The sequence below is a fragment of the Cylas formicarius genome, unplaced genomic scaffold (assembly GCF_029955315.1).
Source record: "Cylas formicarius isolate icCylForm1 unplaced genomic scaffold, icCylForm1.1 PGA_scaffold_5__7_contigs__length_24384050, whole genome shotgun sequence".
NCBI classification, from domain to species: domain Eukaryota; kingdom Metazoa; phylum Arthropoda; class Insecta; order Coleoptera; family Brentidae; genus Cylas; species Cylas formicarius.
The window spans coordinates 8,142,209-8,161,976 of record NW_026844341.1 but is presented as its reverse complement, the minus strand read 5'-3'; the positions used below and the strand labels follow the sequence as shown (position 1 = coordinate 8,161,976).

The 19,768-nt window shown below is 35.5% G+C and overlaps 1 protein-coding gene across 1 annotated transcript; it reads left to right on the top strand.

Moving 5' to 3' along the window:
* The first annotated feature begins 9,835 nt into the window (after window positions 1-9,835).
* On the top strand, window positions 9,836-13,328 carry LOC132702150 (probable ATP-dependent RNA helicase pitchoune). Its single transcript, XM_060670611.1, has 6 exons — window positions 9,836-9,949; window positions 10,008-10,568; window positions 10,617-10,924; window positions 11,555-11,747; window positions 12,296-12,432; window positions 12,788-13,328. The coding sequence occupies exons 1-6, from the start codon at window positions 9,943-9,945 to the stop codon at window positions 13,022-13,024; spliced, it is 1,443 nt and encodes a 480-aa protein (XP_060526594.1). The 5' UTR covers window positions 9,836-9,942; the 3' UTR covers window positions 13,025-13,328.
* Window positions 13,329-19,768: the final 6,440 nt, after the last annotated feature.

Here is a 19,768-nt window from a genome sequence, read left to right as displayed (position 1 = left end):
CTTTAAGTAATGGGCGTTGTTCTTTTCTAAAATTTTAATCCAATGTCAATTTTTTCATACTTGTTATCCTGATAACTACTTAGGTAACTTTTACTTTTTTATTCTTGGGTATGCTAGGTAGCTGGTTAATTTTTTGCATAATCCAAAATGTTTTAATTGACAATCATATCCTCAAAATAGTCGTTGGATAACGATATTGATAAATCATATTGCTTATTGAATGAATTTAAAAATCATCAATAATTTTAGCTGTGTTGTTATTAACCTTTCATGATTCGTGCTAATCGCCGGATGCAATTTTCGGAGTAAAAGGTACCTAAATACAATTTTACTATGACCGCAATGATTTATTTAAAATAATTGGCAACTTTTAAACAAACACATTTATGATAGGTTTGGCTCCTTGATTAGTTAAAATGCAACTGAATCTTTTGAGCTGAGTCACTGTAAATATTAACAGATGTATTTTAAAAACATTGTAATATAAAAAAATCGTAATTATTCTCCATCGAGGAAAATTCTTTCTCCACGGAAACGCTTTGCCGGCCTCCCTCCCGGGCTGCCCCGAACGAGCCCCGAACGCCCCGATACGATTGGACAAATTAACATTTGGACAGATACGGCCATCTCCCACTGAACACCCCGTCGATCGGCCCGTTTCGGATATTACGAACGTGTGAATCGTCCGCCACTTACGATCAAGCCGGTCCTGGGCGATGGAATGCGAGCAAGCGGCAACACCGCCACGGTCACGCCAGACACGCTGTCGCCTCGGAGTCCGGGCCAGACGCAGCGTCGTCGCTTCTCGCCTTTTCTTTCATTGATGGGTGCGTGGTCTTCTCTCTCTCGCGCGCGAGAGAAAGAGAAAAAAAAACCCGTACCTAGGCGCGGTCCTTTGAGATTTTCACGGGCGCGCGTGACCGGTTTTTTTCCGACTCTCGGTCCCGTGACATTTTCGAGTCCTCCGTTGCGTAATGGATTTCGAGTCGCACGCTCTTTTCTAGATTCGTGGGGAATATCCGAAGCCCTTGCGCCCTCGTCCCGACACGCGTATACTAAAGAATGTTATTTATTTGGCGTACTGACTTTAAGGCACAACCGCAATAAAAAAATACCTCCATAGGAGCAACTTTTTTAGTTCCAGTTGTTCTGTATAAGCAACTTATTTTGTTCAAGCTAAATATTTGAGTCCCCAACAACACAACCTCAAACTGTACAAATATGCTATTTAATGATTGTTATTTACCAGATACTGAAATTATGGGTCGAGCAAGTGATCCATTTAACCTTGGAGGACATCCTAACGTACCCTACAATGAGGTTCTTTTGTTACAAAGAGTAAGAGAAAAGGTTGTCATGAACAAATAGTTGTAATTGCTTTTGTTCATTTTGCTGCGCTAAAACAAATATTTATTAAAATTTGATTGTTTAATTTTATAACTACGCTTATACGATATTAATAATAAAATGTTTTCTTTTGCAAAATAAAACTGAATTTATTTATTCTGCACAGTTTAATTAGCAAAAGGAATAAGAAAAAAAAATTTCTGCTCCCTTCGGTAAAATACCTAATTAGACACCGATGTAGCGTGCGGGAAGCGTCACTTTTTCGTTTCGCACGGATCCGAGTCACTTCGGACGTTTCCTGGATTTTACCGCACGGGTTTGCGAGCAATCGGATGTTTTCGGAGATATTTCCCACGCTTTGAATTTTGACGTTTGTCAATTCTGACGGTTATGTCAGTGAATGTATTCGTGTTGTTTTGCGAAAATGTACCCAAAAACTAACGGTCGTAGAAAAAGTATAGTATGCAACACGTTCGGTAAACTTTTTAACTCACTCGTTTCTTGCTCCCCTGCGCTCCGCTCGTTTCAATGCCGTTCACCGCACTTGTTGCATAATATACTATTTTCTACTCTCCTCTGCAAAATACCTAATTACACACCGATCTAGCGTGTGGGAAGGGTCACTTTAACACGTCAGTTTCCCACGGATTCGAGCCCCTTCGGACATTTCCGGGATATTACCGTATGGGTTTGGGAGCAATCAGATGTTTTCGGAGATTTTACCGCACAGTTTGAATTTAGACAGTGTAGTTTTGCAAAAATGTACCCAAAAACTAACGGCTGTAGAAAAAGTATAGTATGCAATACGTTTGGTAAACATTTTAAATCACTCGTTTATTAATGATTCGCTCCGCTGTGCTCCGCTCGTGCCAAATAAACTCGTGACTCAAATGCCGTTTACCATACTTCTTTTATCATATACTATTTTCTACTCCCTTTTGTAAAATACCTAATTATACACTGATCTAGCGTGCGGGAAGCGTTAGTTTACCATCTGGCGCACGGATCCGAGCCCCTTCGGACATTTCGGGATTTTATCGCATAGGTTTGGTGGCAATCAGATGTTTTCGGAGATTTTACCGCACGGTTTGAATTTTGACATTTGTCAGTTCTGACGGTCATGTCAGTAAATATATTAGTGTTGTGCAAAAATGTACCCAAAAACTAAGGATCGTAGAAAAAGTATACTATGCAACACGTTTGGTAAACTTTTTAAGTCAGTCGTTTATTAAACACTCGCTCCGCTGCGCTCCGCTCATTGCAAATAAACTCGTGACTCAAACGCCGTTTACCACACTTGTTTTATCATATACTATTTCCATAGCGGGAGTATTTTTATGCTCCTTTTTTCCCTACAAGCAACTTTTCCCAATAAGAAACTTTTTTTTCGAAATTGGTTCAAACGAGTTGCTTATTTAGAGGGTTCACTATAATACGATACAGCAGCAGTTTGGATAACTACGAAATCGCTGAAATGCCTCAAAACGTAACGGACCAATTTTCGAGGAATACGCCAGAATGTCTGACACAAGTCTTTCGTAAGCGACATGAAATATACCAAGGACACCAAACTAAGTATCATTAACATTTGATTTGAAGTTGTTATCGATAACTATTGGTTGTTTTATTGCTCCCCGTGGGTAGCTTTTCATTTTTTAAGTATTTATTTAAAAAGAATCATAAAAAAATCCTTGAACTTTTTAAATCTGAAACCAACACTGTTAGAAACGTCTCTTTAAAAAATTGAAAATTCTGTTCAACCCTAACTCCGGAATTTTTATTATTGCAATGCCATAAAATGTGCCTCTCTTTAATGAAAAAATTGAGAAGAACAATTGAGGAACTTTTTCCTGTGAAATGTTTCAAAATTAAGACTAGATATAACCCGATTTATCAAAATAATCAAACGTTCATATAAAGTAAACGACGACTATCCTCCGTTTGGAATTCGGTCATCCTTGAAGCAATATTAAAGCACCCGCAACAGGTGTCATATCAGGTTCAGACGGCGTTCTGAAGATGGGGGAAATCCGGAAGATGCGTCACATGTGTAGAGAGTTGAGTTTTTCGTTCACGGAGGACCAACACGTCGATGAACTTATTCACTTATGCTAACTATGCGATAAGCGTTCTCGTTAATGGGAATACAATCACGTTTAGTTTGATATAACGCTATTCTAATAAAATAAAAGTTGTATTTGGTTTTCCGCGTGCGCGATAGCGAGTGTTGTACGATTTATGGCACGTCGTAAACCGCGTTTAATCGCCGCAGTTTTATTTCCTACCTTACGCGGCGCCATGATAACAACTTTTCGAGGCATACGTGTGTTTTTTCACGTTGACCCACCATCGAACGATTAACTGAAGATAGCCTAGTAGGGATGGTAACGGTGTTTAAACATTTTTGAGTTTTAACTGTTTTTTAATAAAAGAAATAAGATTAAAAAATATACAGGGCGTTTGGAAATTGAATACCGCAGTGGGATAGATGGTATTTTACACACATATTGCAAAATACAACAGATTGGCTTCGGTAAAATCACAAATCCTCAAAAATTGTTACTCTTGTTTTAAGTCGATAAGTGTTACCGTTTGGTCACAAATCGATTTTTTATTCTAGGCTCGAATTTTACCTGTAAACCTGATTTTCCCTAACATGACTTAATGAAATTTGATAAAGTCATTGTCACAAACCGTTAAAAATTAGTTTCTATTATTATCCAATTGCTACTGTGAGGGCCCATCAGGAATATTGAAATACTGAATATCGCGATATGCATTTTTGCTACGAAAGAGCAAATTGAAATGCAGATCAAGCCCGACGGCTTTATATCGAGGCTTATCCCACTAGAAACGTTCTATCTGCTAAGACATTCATCAATACACACAGAAGACTTGGTGAAATAGCATCATTCAAACCTGATAATATGAATAAAGAGAGCCCAAGGCATAAAAGAACCTCTGCAAAAGAAGATGTGAGGCTGGTCCGTCAACAAGTACGAGAAGACTTGTTGCTCAGGAAAGAACTGCTTGCTCTACAGTTTGGGAAGTTTTGCATGAATATAATCTGCGGCCCTTTCATCTGCAAAGGGTTCAAGCACTGTATGAGGGTGATGAGCAATCGAGAGTAATTTTGTGCAATCAAATTTTAGGAAATTTTCAAAATTACCCGCAATTTTTAAATGTCGTTTTGTTTACTGATGACGCTGCATGCAGTCGTGATGGAATTGTAAATTTTCCACATGCAAAAATTGAAGGAAAACATCAACGCCGGTTTTCTTTAAATGTATTAGCAGGGGTTATAGGAGATAATCTTATAGGATCTCATTTCTTTAACGGATCTCTTAATGGGGAAATGCATTTGGAATTTCTTCAAGAGGAACTACTACCTCTGTTGAAGAGGTAGCCTTGCAGTGGAGACAAAATATGTGGTTAATGCAAGATGGCGCTCCACCCCATTTTACATTGGCTGTACGAAGGTATTTCAATCAGGCATTTGAACATCGATTGATAGGTCGGAGCTTGGCCGCCTCGCTTACCAGACCTTAATTCGATGGACTCCTTTTTGGGGGGCACTTAAAGTCTTTAGTATATGAAACACCTATAACAGATATCAATGGATCTTCGACAAAAAATAATAAACGGTTGCGAAATCATTAGAAATAGGTTAGGCGTATTTTTTCGTCTTTGATGCCATTTTTAAAAATTATCGATTATTAATAGTTTCCTATTTTCGAAAATGTTAAATGTATTTATGTTACTTAAATTAAACATGTTATTGAATGTCATTATTTCATTTTTAAATTTGTAGCATACCGTTTTGAAAAATTTAGTTCACGTCGCCTGCATTTCCACTTGCTTTTCCGTAACAGAAATGCATAACGCGATATCCAGTATTATCTTTCTGTAAATTATAAGTGCAGGGTATTGCGGGAATAAAAAAGTCGATTTGCGGGTATGGTCTGTTCATAGATATAAGAAAGTGACCAATTGATTTTGAACGGATTATCCAAGGGTGGTCATTAACATACAATGCAACAAGATTATTACCTTAATTAATAATTAATTAATTAATTGTTACCAAAATTAATAATCATAATCTTGTTGCATTGTATTTTAATGACCACTCTTGCATAATCCGTTCAAAAGCAATTGGTCACTTTCTTATATCTATGAACAGACCATAAACGATAACACTTATCGACTTAAAACAAGAGTAACAATTTTTGAGGATTTGTGGGTCTGCTTAAAGCAATTTGTTCTATTTTGCCATATCATTGTAAATAAATAAAATACAGGGAAAATAGAAAAAATGTTCAAGGTAAAGTGCCCTCTAGTGACAGATTTCTGAAACACTTTTATTTTGTGACGAGGACTTTTAGTAAATCAGGACAGTGTGTAACATACCAGCTTATTCTGTTGAAAATTAAGCTCACAGCATTAAAAATAAAATGAAAAAAAAAAAGAATTTTGAAAAGTTATAACTCGGAAAATATTACGATTTCGCTCTGTTACGTGAACATTTCCGAACACCCTGTATATATTCTCTACGGTTTCTACCCGAAATACAGCACATTGCATTATTCGCCTGTATACTTTAGTCAATGATTATTATTTGATGCATTTGACGTACGTCCCGGATTTAAAGTAAAACGGGAACCGCCGTCAACCGCTACCAAAAAAACAAATTTCTCCATTCACTTCATTTCGGAGAACCGCGCTAATTACAAGATAATTTTAATATTTGGCGTTTCAAAAGCGGACTAATAATAGGGAGGTCAACGAGCCCGACGTTTAAGTTCAGGGATAGCACGGACTTAAAAAAAAATGCGGTTCGCTCGACGAGATAAACTTTACGAGTGTTATTCTATTTTTCTTGCGCCCTTCTAGAGCACTTACGAAATAAGAAAGTACCCCCCAAACGAAAGCAAATCGGCATCGGTGGCATAGTAAAAACGGATGGTAGAACTCAGTCAGTTTTGCCACACAGGCCAATTTGGACGTTGGCATTGCCCAATCTAAAGGCAAGGTATTAGTTTACTCGGTTGAGAAAGGAAAACAATTTGAAGAAGTTATTAATAAGGACTTGAATCTGTATTTTTAATGGCCGTGCCATAATAAACTTTACCTACAAAAAAAGGTTTATATGATGATCAAGGAGGAAAAAAATTGTATCAATGGCACAAATGGTATATAATATGATATGATAATGTCTATAGTATGGAGTACTCATCCACAGTTTGGAATCCTGTTTATAGTAAATATCAGATCAGTAAATATCAGAGCAAAAAGTATTTAAAAAAAAAACTATTTAACAACTTGAAATTTAGATACATTTTGATCGTAAGAAAAAAACTTAAAATTTTACAATTTGAAGTCGCTTGAAACTTGAACAAACTGTTTTGATGTGGCTTTTCTTTACAAAGTTGTAAATAACCTTGCGGATTCTTCTTTTAGGATAAATTAGTTGCGCTTTAACGCTATTCCATATCAGATGTTTTCCATGGAGCGATTTAGGTCGAATTACTTTTCTAACGCTCCTATAATAAGATGTGTTCTGACTTATGTTTTCCAAAACGGCATAGATATAGATATGTTTAATCTAGTTTATTTAAAAGAAGCGTAGATAAACTTCTTTAGCTCGTATTATTTTAATCTAACTTTTGCTTTCATTGCATAGATAAGAAATTTATTGCTCACTTTCCCGATTTTGTTAAATAGTTTAAGCTTATATTATCTATTCTGTAATTGGGTAGCTGCGTCTGCCTGTTGAATGGCCTGTGAATTAAAAATAAATAAAAAACAAGCAAGAGAGCTGCCGTATAATTGCTTTATAGAGCCGCATTTTGGTTAGTTAGTGGCATTGCCCAAATAAGAATACTGCAGATACTAGAAAACAATTGAACTTTAATATACTCAGTGAAGAAATATATATTAAGCTGCCATACTTAAACATTAGTGAACTTAAAGCAAGACAAAAAGATTAAAGCAAATGTGAACTACACAAAAATAGGCAATATTACAGCTATAGTGGAAGAAATAACGCACTACTTTGGAAAACATATTCAAGAACCAAAGAAAATGCGTCTTAAAGACTATATAAAAATATATATAAACTTTACATTATTTATACAATATAGAATGTTATTTTTATTTCTATTACTGTATGTTTTTTTAAAGCCTCGATGTCATTTAATCGTAACAACTGTTTAGAGGTCGGTAATAGAGCGTTAATAAAAGAAAAAAATTAAATAAAAGAAAAACAGCGATGTGAACATTCGGTAGAGGAATTTAATTGTTACTTTACTCTTGCAACCCCGTATCATCTGCTCACCGAGTGCCCTGCCTTGACATGAGCAAGATTGGGAGTCTTCGGAACGGCCCTGATCGATCCGGACTCAGGGCACGGTATTGGGCTAAAGGAGTTGCTGACCTTCTATAGGAGGGGCGGCATTCTGGACGCCCTCTAGAGCGGCCTGGGGGCACAACGGGCCCATCTGGTGGCCTAATTGCTTGGACGCCCGCGAGGGCGCCCCCCTTTAATACCAATACTCTTGCAAATTTGACAGCCATTAGCTCAAAAATCGAGAGGTGTACGACCTCCGTCGATACAAACTCTTCTTCTTAAAATCGCCAGAAGATACAGGCCCCCAAGTACCCTTAATGTTAGTAAAGAGTAATTATAGAAAACTCTCGTTTTTGTAAATTTCGATCGTAAATTTTCGAAACCGCATCGCTATTACCGTTATTTTTTTTGGCCCACAACCGCAAATTAAAGTCACAATTAACGCACGACCACCGTCTATTTTGGTCGCGACGAGCAAAGGTGAGTAATTTGAAAATCTGCCATCGACTTTTAATTTTTGGTACGAAACCGGGATGTATTTGCGAATAGCGCATGACGTAATCGCTTTTGGCAGAATTTGGGAAGTCGGACTTTTTGCGTTTCGTCGTGGGTCAAATTTCTGTTTCGATAAGAGCGGGTAATTTTTTTTTTAAATGTTTAAACTATTATTACTTGAGATAAACCGACTAAAAAATGTTACGCCTGATGTCACAAACTGACGTCAGATAACACACAAGCTATAAATGACAATTAAACCTAAAACCGACATTTTGTTCGATTCCGCTCCATTCTCTGGCAATAAATATAATGTAAAAGTTAAATATACCCAAAAGACACAAATTACTTTTTTTTTGAAAACTGTTGATACATCTCCTAACTGCTAACCTATAATTAAGCTAAGATTCTATGCGACGTGTATGGGATATAATCTTGTTAATATGATAACCTTTGATTACACTAAAACATCCGGTTTTTTAATACAATCTTGGCCATCCCCTATATCGAAAACAAAGCAAAATACAAAATACATATTTATAAGCAACAACGTAACGTTTTTACCTAAATAATTTATCCCAAACGTTTAACCTTAAGCGGTCACGTTTGTAATAATTTTTTTTTTCATACACTACATCTTTTCGCTATAATCAGAAACTTAGGTTAGGAACACCTCATCTGCAATTGTAATAACCACAAAAACCGAAAACACCCCAATTTATTCTCTTATTTTCTTCCTTTTCCAACGGTTCTTATGCTTACAGTAAAAAATTCACTCCAACATAGCAGGGCACCTTGCCAATGATTTAGGACAATGGGCTTAGCTGCAAGAGCAGGAGCGTGTCCAAAAAGGGAATAGGTATATAAAAACAGCTGTTTTGAGGAATTCCATTAAGTGACAAAAAAATTAATGGAAATTATTTATTAAATTTCGAATTAATAGAGACAGTTACATACATCATTGTTTTTCTTACTGGGTTACATTGTGTATTTTAACATTACATACGAAATACCTCAACATTGACAGTAGGATGTCTCCGCCAGTCCCTCATTTATCGTCAGTGTGTACTGAACCACATATTAATTCAAACAGACAGCTACGTTTCTGAAAATAAAAATAATACAGTAGTACATCCAAACAATGGTATTCAAGGTATATAAACAGACTGTCTAAGATCAGTGAAAATTTCTATGTGAACTCAAATTCCTCAACTCAGGTGAAACGAGGAAGAATCGTATTCGCCTTTTTGAATCATCATATCAGCTTTGGTTGAAATTAATAATTAACTAATTATGATGTATTCATTATCGCGTTTAATAGGGAATTATAAAAAACTCTGAATAAATAAAATAAGTCGGAAAGTGAAATAAAATAAAAATTTAAATTAAAAAAAATAACAAAAAGAAATAAATTTCACGTAATTTTGAAATACCTGCAACTTCCACCACGTTTACGGCAATAGAAGATGCAGGTATTTGTTCTGTGACCGGGGCATACTTCTTCTTTTAAGTATCAAACAAAGTTCGAATGCTCGCATCATTTGCCCATTACCGACGTCCGTCGAGAATTTATTGGGGCATACCCACTTTCAGCCGCACAGACAAACGTTGCGCATGCCGACTTCTTTTTATTTCTCACATATTTTTGTTCAGAGGTGTGAAAAGAAGAATAACCTTCTATTATAAAGAGTGAATTTTGAAAATATTTAAATATTAAAAAGTTCTCTTGATTTATCCTATTAACTTCGAATACGATGAGATGTTAGTTACCTATCTTTAATATCTTATGTACATTATATCTTGAAATTTATTTTTTTAGATGAGCAGGATGAGAGTTACGTCGGGCGGACGTTTGATTCTCTCGAGGGCCTCTCCGACAAAACGCTAAAGGCGATCGCGGAGATGGGTTTCGCAACCATGACCGAAATACAGGCGAAATCTCTGCCTCATTTGCTGAAAGGTTCTCATCTAGTGGGAACGGCGAAAACCGGTGCCGGAAAAACGTTGGCCTTTTTAATCGCCGCAGTCGAGTGGGTGCACAGGATGAAAGTTAAACCGCGCAACGGCACTTGCTCCATTATTTTGTCTCCGACCAGAGAACTGTGCCTTCAGACGTTTACCGTCTTGAAGCGACTGATGAAGTACCACAGTCAGACATGTTTCAGGATTGTGGGTGGCGGAAACCGGAAAGAGGAAAGCGAGAGGTTGTGGAACGGGGCAAATATTCTGGTAGCGACTCCTGGACGGTTGCTCGACCATATGCAAAACACTGAGGGTTTTATTTATAAGTCGGTGTTTAATGTAATTATAGATGAAGCCGATCGGATGATGGATCTTGGTTTCGAAGCGGATATCCGGAGAATTTTAGCGTTGCTAAAGAGTAAGTAGAAAATATGAAAATAACATGAAATTTAGCAACTTTTTTTAGATGAAAACAGGCAACATATCGTGTTTACCGCAACGGTCAACAAAAACATTGACTCTCTGAAATCCGTGGTGTTCCAGAACATGAAGCCTGTGTATGTGGGGATGCCGGAACCAGAGGAGACGCCTACTGTCTCCACTTTGACCCAATGCTACTTGGTTTACCGGTCGGAGGAGAGGTTTCCAGCTCTCTATGCTCTCCTTAGGGCTTACGTCACCAAAAAGGTTATAGTGTTTTTCAGCACTTGCACGTCGGTACGGTTCCACCATGATCTGCTGAACTTTATCAACGTGGACTGCATGTATTATCATGTGAGTGCTGTTCTGCATTCTAGATTTAAAAAAAAAGGGTTTTTAATTCTGCTTATGATTTAAGTTGCAATGAGTGAACTAGAAAAAGATTTACTAACAAAGCTAAAAATGATAGAAATAGTAGTTTACTGTAACAATTTCTTTCTTTTTTTCTAAAATTGAGCAACAAAAACAGAATACAATACAAACACAGAAATATCAGTATATTAAATAAAAGTGTTTAAAAAGTTCTAAAAAAAAAAACACAATCCAAAATTGCTATATGTAACGAATATTTAAAAAAGAGTTATTATGTCATTGTTAAGCAATTTATTTGTACTATCCGAAGGAAAGTTTATAGAGGTATTAAAGAGGTAGATAGAGGAATATCGAGGTGTAGGAGGTACAAGTGAGGTACATGAAGGTATAATGTGGTAAATGTGAAAGAATATGGCAGGCAAAAGGAGTGATAATTAAATTTGTTACTTTCATTAAATGGATCAGTAATTACAGCGCTCTTTTGTTCCATTTATGCTAATAGGCAAGTAGCTATTGTTAAGTTTGGGCGAGACAAGTCGCTACATTTGAACTACTTTGTATGTCTGACACAACTATTACTAGTTACTTTACAGGTATTCTTTAATTTTCTAGGGCCAACTGAAACAGAATATACGGGAGAGAACGTTCAGGAAGTTTACGAAGATCAAGTCTGGAATTTTGCTGTGCACCGACATCGCTGCGAGAGGTCTGGACATCCCAGGCGTGGACTTGATCATCCAGTACGATCCTCCCGAGGATACGAACGAGTATTTGCACAGAGTCGGTAGAACAGCGCGAGGAGAAGGTAATTATAACATGGCAGTACATAATTTACAAAAAAAATAGCATAAGTATTGTGTATCTTTGGTTTTAGTTTTCCCGAAAGCGAGGTTTGCTTTGGTGTCAAAAAAATCATAATTTTCCTTTATTTGGCACTTCGCTAATGGATATGTATTTCATTCCTCTTTGTCTCCCAACAGATTCCAATGAGATAACAATTTTGGTTATTTTAGTAACAACAAACCATAACAAATACTCTTCTTTAAACTTCTATGAATATTAAACAAAACTTTTCTATTCGTCTTCATTAACTTGTTGGATGTACACCGAATTCTTTTAACTTAAAGAAAATACATTTTAACCAACTTTGATATCTTGTTTAATCTCAATCGTGTAATAACCTGGTTAATGAAGACAATCCCTCAATTTTTCACTGTAAAAGATTTCTTGAGCTGTGTGATAAAGTATAACGTTTTTCACATTTCATGATAGCTTTATATTGATTAAAAAATTGTGACCCGTGATTAAAATACTTTGTATTCGGAAACACCAATTTTGTTTGTGTTCCGGCAGGTGTCAGCGGGAAAGCCATTTTGTTTTTGAGGCCCGAAGAAGAACGATTTTTGGCGTTGATGCAGCACGCGAAGATCCCCTTGCACAACGGCCGACTCAAGAGCCAGTGCTTTGAGCACTACAACATTCAACCTGTGGTAAGCATTGACCTATTTATTTAAGGTAAAATCCGAAAATAATTCATTCATCATAATTCATAAATCTTTTATTATTAAACAGAAAACTTCGCACATCATTTCGTCCTATTACGTATAAACAATTAAAAATTTGGGAATTCTTCCATTTTTCTTTGAGGACAACTCATACGAACTCATCAAAATATTTAATGATTTTGGATTTACCGTTTTTTTTTCCGATTTTAAATAAATCCATAGATGAAAAATGGCGGCCAAGACATTAGCGATATACACATTATTAAAAGTGTCCATACTTTTTCGACTAAAGTTTTTTTTATGTCATTATTATTGGGGCGTGGTGGTATTTTTTTTTAAGATGGAGGAAGTGGTGAACACCAACTTCCACCTGCGCCCTCTAGCGTTGGACGCGTTCAGGGCGTACGTCAGGTCGTACGCGTCCCATCGCATCAAGTTCGCGTTCGACGCGGACAAACTGGACTTGGACGCGGTGGCCTCGTCGTTCGGGTTGAAACGGGCGCCGCCACTGGACGCTCCCCTAAAAAAAATCCAACACAAGAAGAAACGACGGGGTTACGTGGATAATACATTCTAGTTTGTCCACGAATAGCGTCGTTCATTTTTTTCCAAGTGATCATTTTGGCCTTCCTTTTTGCCCTTCCTCTTTGTTCCTCCCGTTCCTTTTTGTTTTTTGATTTTATTTTCAGATGGCTTGCGTCCTCCGGTCTCTAAGCAATCTTCGGGGAGTGGCTTTCCATTGCTCCAACTGTGTCTGGAAGAGTTACAAATACAAAAGCCCGTTTTTTTACTTTTATTTATTGCATATTTATTGACAAAGTGAATTTATGTTAAATGAAGGTCTTGCACAAATAAATTAACTATACCCATTACAAATAATCATTAGGACAACAAATACCCGTTCTAACTGCATTAACTGCTTAATTAATGTGTTGATTAATAACTGTTTAATTTTTATCTTAAACAGTTCTTTAGAATCTTGTTTAATAAACAATTAATAATAATTAATTTGTTGATTAACAACTGTTTAATTTTGATCTAAATAAATGTATCATTTTCATCTTGAAGTGAATTAACAACTGTATAATTTTTATCTTAAACAGTTCTATAGAATCTTGTTTAATAAATAAAAGAACTTAAAGATAATCTTGCAACATATGCTTGTGCGTGTGGGTGGTTGTGCGCGTGGGCTTGTTCGTGCACGGGTGTGTGTGTGGGTGCGCAGGTGTGTGTACTCGCGCCGGTGTGCGTGTGGTGCGCGATTGTGTATGTGGGCGTTTCTGTTTGTGTGCGCACGGGTGTGTACGTGTGTGTGTGTGTGTGTGCTCTTTTGTGTGTGTGTGTGCACGGGTGTGTTTGTGTGAGTGCGTGCGCGCGCGGGTGTGTGTGTGCGCGGGCGTGTGAGTGTGTGTGTGTGTGAGAGACCCGATTTGTTTAAAATTTAGTATTCTATATTTCAGTTGGTCTGTTTCACAGTTTTTAATTATTTGAATCTAACGGTGAAATTAAGCATTTTCAATTTAATATTTTCTCAGTGATTTACCGAATGACATTGTTGATGTTTGATAGGAATAAGAACTAGTGTCATATAGGTGAAATATTGGCAATTCGTTATTAATTTTATAATTTTATTAATAAATTTTTCGATAGGTGGTCTGTTGAATTCATATATTTGCTCGTTTTTGGACGTTCAACCTATCTTTTGATAACACAAAATGGTTACGAGACGTATAACTGGTCCTTTATGAATCCTCATAAAAAACTGTTGAGGAATCAAGTTGCACAATCTCGGTATTCACAAAATAGAATCTACACTCCGTAGCCATATTCCTGCATGACATTGCAGCCATATATTTATTTATTTCTTCATGTAGCAAAAGCAAGCTGTCCGATAAGTAACGATTAGAGAAATCTGAATTCTTTCTAAAGCTATTAAAGATATGACAAAAAAAGTTTTTAAATACTGAATGTTACGCAATAATAATAAAGCGGGTGTCATTTAAAAAATGTGAGATTTTTTATTTTCAAAAGCCGGTATTTTCGAATGTTATAATTAACATCGAATGGCAAATAAAGTTCTGGACCAAGCCCAAATATGACAGTCGTTTTTATTCCTGCCGAATATCAACAGTGCATTTCATAAATCACGGAGAAACTATTAATTGTTCGACATTTAATGTGTCCTAATGTCCTATAATTTCGAATAATAAAAAAACTTTCAAATTTAGACCCTACATTTTATAATAACGACTAGAATCCATAAATAGCATGAAGTGCATTTTTAAAAATTCGTACTTCTCCACGCCGTACTTTTGTGATGCGCCATCAGCACTACCAGACACCCAGCATGTTGTTTGCAATAAATGCAAAAATACAAAACAAATATTCGATTTTTTGAATATAACAAACATCTTTATTTTTCGAAATATACCCTTCTAGATCTAATAATTTTATACTTCAGAAGAACATGTTTGAAGAGAGTAGTGCAATTTCGTTATATGCGATTGAAATTATTCCCGATGCTAATGAAAAGAGTAACGAAAACCCTTCAAATTCAAACAAAATAAACATTTTACCAGGAGTTATCCCATTCTAATATGCTCTCTTTTTCTCTCTTTTTGGAGGTGGAATGGTACCGAATAGCATTAAAAAAAAACATTTTGGCACCTGTGCCGGAGTATGTACGTGGGCCCTGATTGGTAGGAGTGACTAAAGAATTACTGCAGTTCCGCAACGGTGCCAAATGCATCGCATAATGTTTGAGCGGGAAATTTAAACCTGTAGGCTCGCTGAATTAAATTTAACTGTTAATAATTACTATACGTATTGTAAAAAATCGTAAACATGTAGGGCGACACAATAATAACATTAAATTAAACGTAAGAGAAAACTGCATACATTAAAAAAAGATAGGCACGTGAATAGTCGACACAGGCTGACATGAAAAAAAAAAAAAGAATAAGAACGTTTGAAAATAATTATTATATCGGATATCCTGTACTTATATTTTCTCAAATTTTATTTGAATAAAAATTAAAAACTAGTTTTAGAATTAAAATTATTACTAAAAGCATATAAATAAAAACATGTTTCCCCACAAGGAGCAAAATGCTTCTTTTCAATAGATAACAATTACATAAATTAGCCTAAACGGGTCAACAAATGAACTTATACACCTCCATTTTTTATTACTGACAGTTTGTTCAGTAATTATCTCAAATAAACGAAAGTTAATCTAGATAATTTGTTGATAGTAATTTTTTGTTTTCCTGGAGGTATCGGTACGGTATTTTGCTATATTTTTGCTTTTTTTATTTATTGGTTCACCTAGAATAAAAAATATTTAAAAATCTGTACTGTATCAATTCCCTAAGCATTACTAAATAATACATTTTTAATTTATTTTTAGATCTGCTGTTTTAGTATAAATAATAATTATAATATAATGCCTACATAATACGTAAAGTTTTAAGAATGTGAGGCAAGATTAACAATGAAATAATATGCGCACATTTTATTTGTTTCTTTGTTTATTTGCTCTTTTATATTTTTTGTAGTTTTATTATTGTCACCCATTTTTGCTCGCACTGTTGGATATTGTGAAGATTTGGTATAACAATTTTTCATACCACTTTCAGAGCTTGAAACATTATGGTTCTGGGTATTTTTACTATTTAGATTAATGTAGTTTGCACATACTACTTCTTATAGAGAAGTCAGCGCAAGTACTCTCATACTCGTTATAGATATTTTGCAGTTTGGCATCTCGCATAATTTGTTATTTTTTTTGTAGTATATAAAGCTTATCTTGCCACTTAAATATTCAAATATTTATATCGGTGATAATTATTTCATATTTAAAAATTTTGACTATTCATGTCACGATTTTGTCTCTAGACTCTTTATTTTAAATTCTTTAATATCAAGTATTGTTTGTAGCAATTTCAAGTTTTGATAAACTTTTTTCGTTTATCACTCCTAACATTTTACTCAGCTTATTTCCCCAAGCTCATTGTGTACTCATTATAAAAACCTGAGGATTATAATATATATTGTGGTAATATATGAGATGATAACATTTGGAAGAATAAGTATTTGTTTAATCCAGTGAAAAAATATTTTCAATATAAGTCTTTTTTTTGAATTGAATGATGCAACAGGAAACGATACGTATTTAGTCCGTGTGTGCTATCAATTGCAATAATGTTTTTATGATTATTTGTAAATACCAACCCAGATATTGTTCATTCACTTCTCGCTTAGAAATTATTATTAATAATAAAAATACAACAACTTTAAATTTACTTTTATAAATTTTCTGAAAAAAATTTAAAAAATTGTTCAATATAAAAAATAAAATTTTTCTTTCTTAATATTCTATTCATCCCTGTATAATTGAACTTTGGTAAAGGATTTCAGAGGCAATCAATCAATTAAGAGACAATCCGGAAATGTTACCAAATGCAAAAAGCATACAATTAGAGTGTATGAAAAATGTGTTCCGGAAAATGGTGGTCTCATACAGCAGTGTTTAGAATAGATAAAGGATTTTTTTACTTTAGCATGTCTTGTCTCTTTTTTAGTGTTTTTGTTTTACTTTAATTTGTATATGATTATTGTTGTTGCAGTCAGTCACGACACTCTTTGAAATTATATAAACATTTCCTATTTTTGCCGATTTGTCAAAAACGAGTGGACTAAAATATAAATTATGTTACGTCATGGTTATTGGAATAAGATATTCTATTAAACACATATATAATATACAATGTGTTCCCCGTATGATGTAGGCTTATATGTCAGAAAATCGATAGTGTTTTGTTTTATACGTCACATGAAAAAAAACTACTAACCCTACAGTTTGTTTTTTGTTTATCTTGATATCTCTAAAAACAAAAAAGAAATAAAACAAAAAAGCCCAGTACTGACAAACACATTAACATAACGCTACCTATCAGGTAGACACGAATTATTAGCTGTTAAATCGTTACAGAGTTTGATCCTTTTTATACAGCGCGAATATTCAGAAACTACAAACTAAAAGCCGGCTCATAAAACCAGTGTCATAATAGCATTCTAACTGATCAGACGCTCAATCATCAATTGAACTTTTTACTTTTGAAAATGATGAATATCCATTTATCAAAATAAATAAGAACTGAAAGTTCAGATTTTCACGAAATTATATATTTTGACACAATTGTTTGGACAACACCGTGTCTTTATCAAAAGTAATATTTACAAACTACCTGCTACTATATATACCAGGGCTTCTTAAACTTTTTTATATAGCGACCCCCCTCAAGCTTAGGAAATTTTAAACGACCCTCTCCACCATATAATGAAATATATATTAACCATAGATGTAGATGTAATATCGCACTATTTTACAATGTAAATAAAATAAGGATTAAAGAATACGTACCCATTCATTTCACATATATATAATTGGAAACGTTGACGTTGACGGTCGTAATAAAACACAATAAATAGAATGACATAAAAGTATATATATATATATATATATATATATATATATATATATATATATATATATATATATATATATATATATATATATATATATATATATATATATATATATATATATATATATATATATATATATATATATATATATATATATATATATATATATATATATATATATATATATATATATATATATATATATATATATATATATATATATATATATATATATATATATATATATATATATATATATATATATATATATATATATATATATATATATATATATATATATATATATTCTCACGTATTGATTCACGGATGGAAAAATGTGATGACACTATATTCCGGGATATCATCCGTTCGCTCGTTGAACTCCGACTGGAATCCTGCATCCGACTGGAATCCTGCAGACGTTTCGCCAAAATCTCACTTGGCATCTTCAATGCTCGCGCTCCGAAAACACTTCGAACACTGGGAGGTTATCGGCGGTGCGTGCGGTATTTATACTCTGCGCCGGAGATGGTAACGGTGCTGCTTGTGCGTGGGGGGAGGTGGCTCCGTCCTCTGAATTGTCGCGTTGTTAATTTCGCCCGATCGTAGTTGCGATGTCCCCGTTGACTGCTGCGCATCGCTCTGCTGTTTGATTATCGTTCTCCACGTGTTGGATAAATGCAGAGCGTCGTCTCTCGTATTGAGGTGTCCGGACTTTTCTATTTCGATGGCCTCTCGTATAATCCTAGTCCTAAAATCAGGAATATTAGCTATTTGTTTGCAAGTGCCGAAATCAATTTTATGGCCTGTCTGATGTTGGTGCTGAAACAAAGCAGATGTTGTTTGTTTGTTTCTTATGGCTAAACGATGTTCCTCGAGCCTGGCTGAAATCCTTCTGTTGGTCTGTCCCACATACATCAGGCTGCACGATCCGCACGCTACACTGTATACTCCTTGGTTTTCCAGAGTAATTTTTTGTTTTGGGTTTCTTAGTATTGCTGGGCACTTGGAACACACTGTCTATAGAAAACCAACACACACTAATAGATATCTGAACGCTAAATCTCATCACCACCCATCACAGATACAGGCAGTGGCAAATAAATTAATTGCTCGGTCCTTCAGGCTCACAAACGAGAGGAACAGAGATAAAGAGCTGAAGAAAATTAGTACCTGTCTTCGACAAAACGGATACCAAAGGCACACCATCAGCAAGGCAATCAGTAAACAACAACAGCCGCAGCAGAGAGTGCAGGACGAGACCCAACGAAGATCGATCGCTGTCCTGCCATACATCAAGGGGGTTACTGACAAAATCGGCCGAATATTACGGAAATACGACATATCAACGGCATACAAACCTGACCATACCATCGGAGCAATACTAAGAAACCCAAAACAAAAAATTACTCTGGAAAACCAAGGAGTATACAGTGTAGCGTGCGGATCGTGCAGCCTGACGTATGTGGGACAGACCAACAGAAGAATTTCAGCCAGGCTCGAGGAACATCGTTTTGCCATAAGAAACAAACAATCAACATCTGCTTTGTTTCAGCACCAACATCAGACAGGCCATAAAATTGATTTCGGCACTTGCAAACAAATAGCTAATATTCCTGATTTTAGGACTAGGATTATACGAGAGGCCATCGAAATAGAAAAGTCCGGACACCTCAATACGAGAGACGACGCTCTGCATTTATCCAACACGTGGAGAACGATAATCAAACAGCAGAGCGATGCGCAGCAGTCAACGGGGACATCGCAACTACGATCGGGCGAAATTAACAACGCGACAATTCAGAGGGCGGAGCCACCTCCCCCCACGCAC

Bases quoted from the DNA above. Each gene is read 5' to 3' on its own strand.
- LOC132702150 (XM_060670611.1), top strand. The intron at 10,925-11,554 runs GTGAGTGCTGTT...TTAATTTTCTAG, and splicing joins TGGACTGCATGTATTATCAT to GGCCAACTGAAACAGAATAT. The intron at 12,433-12,787 runs GTAAGCATTGAC...TTTTTTTTTAAG, and splicing joins ACTACAACATTCAACCTGTG to ATGGAGGAAGTGGTGAACAC.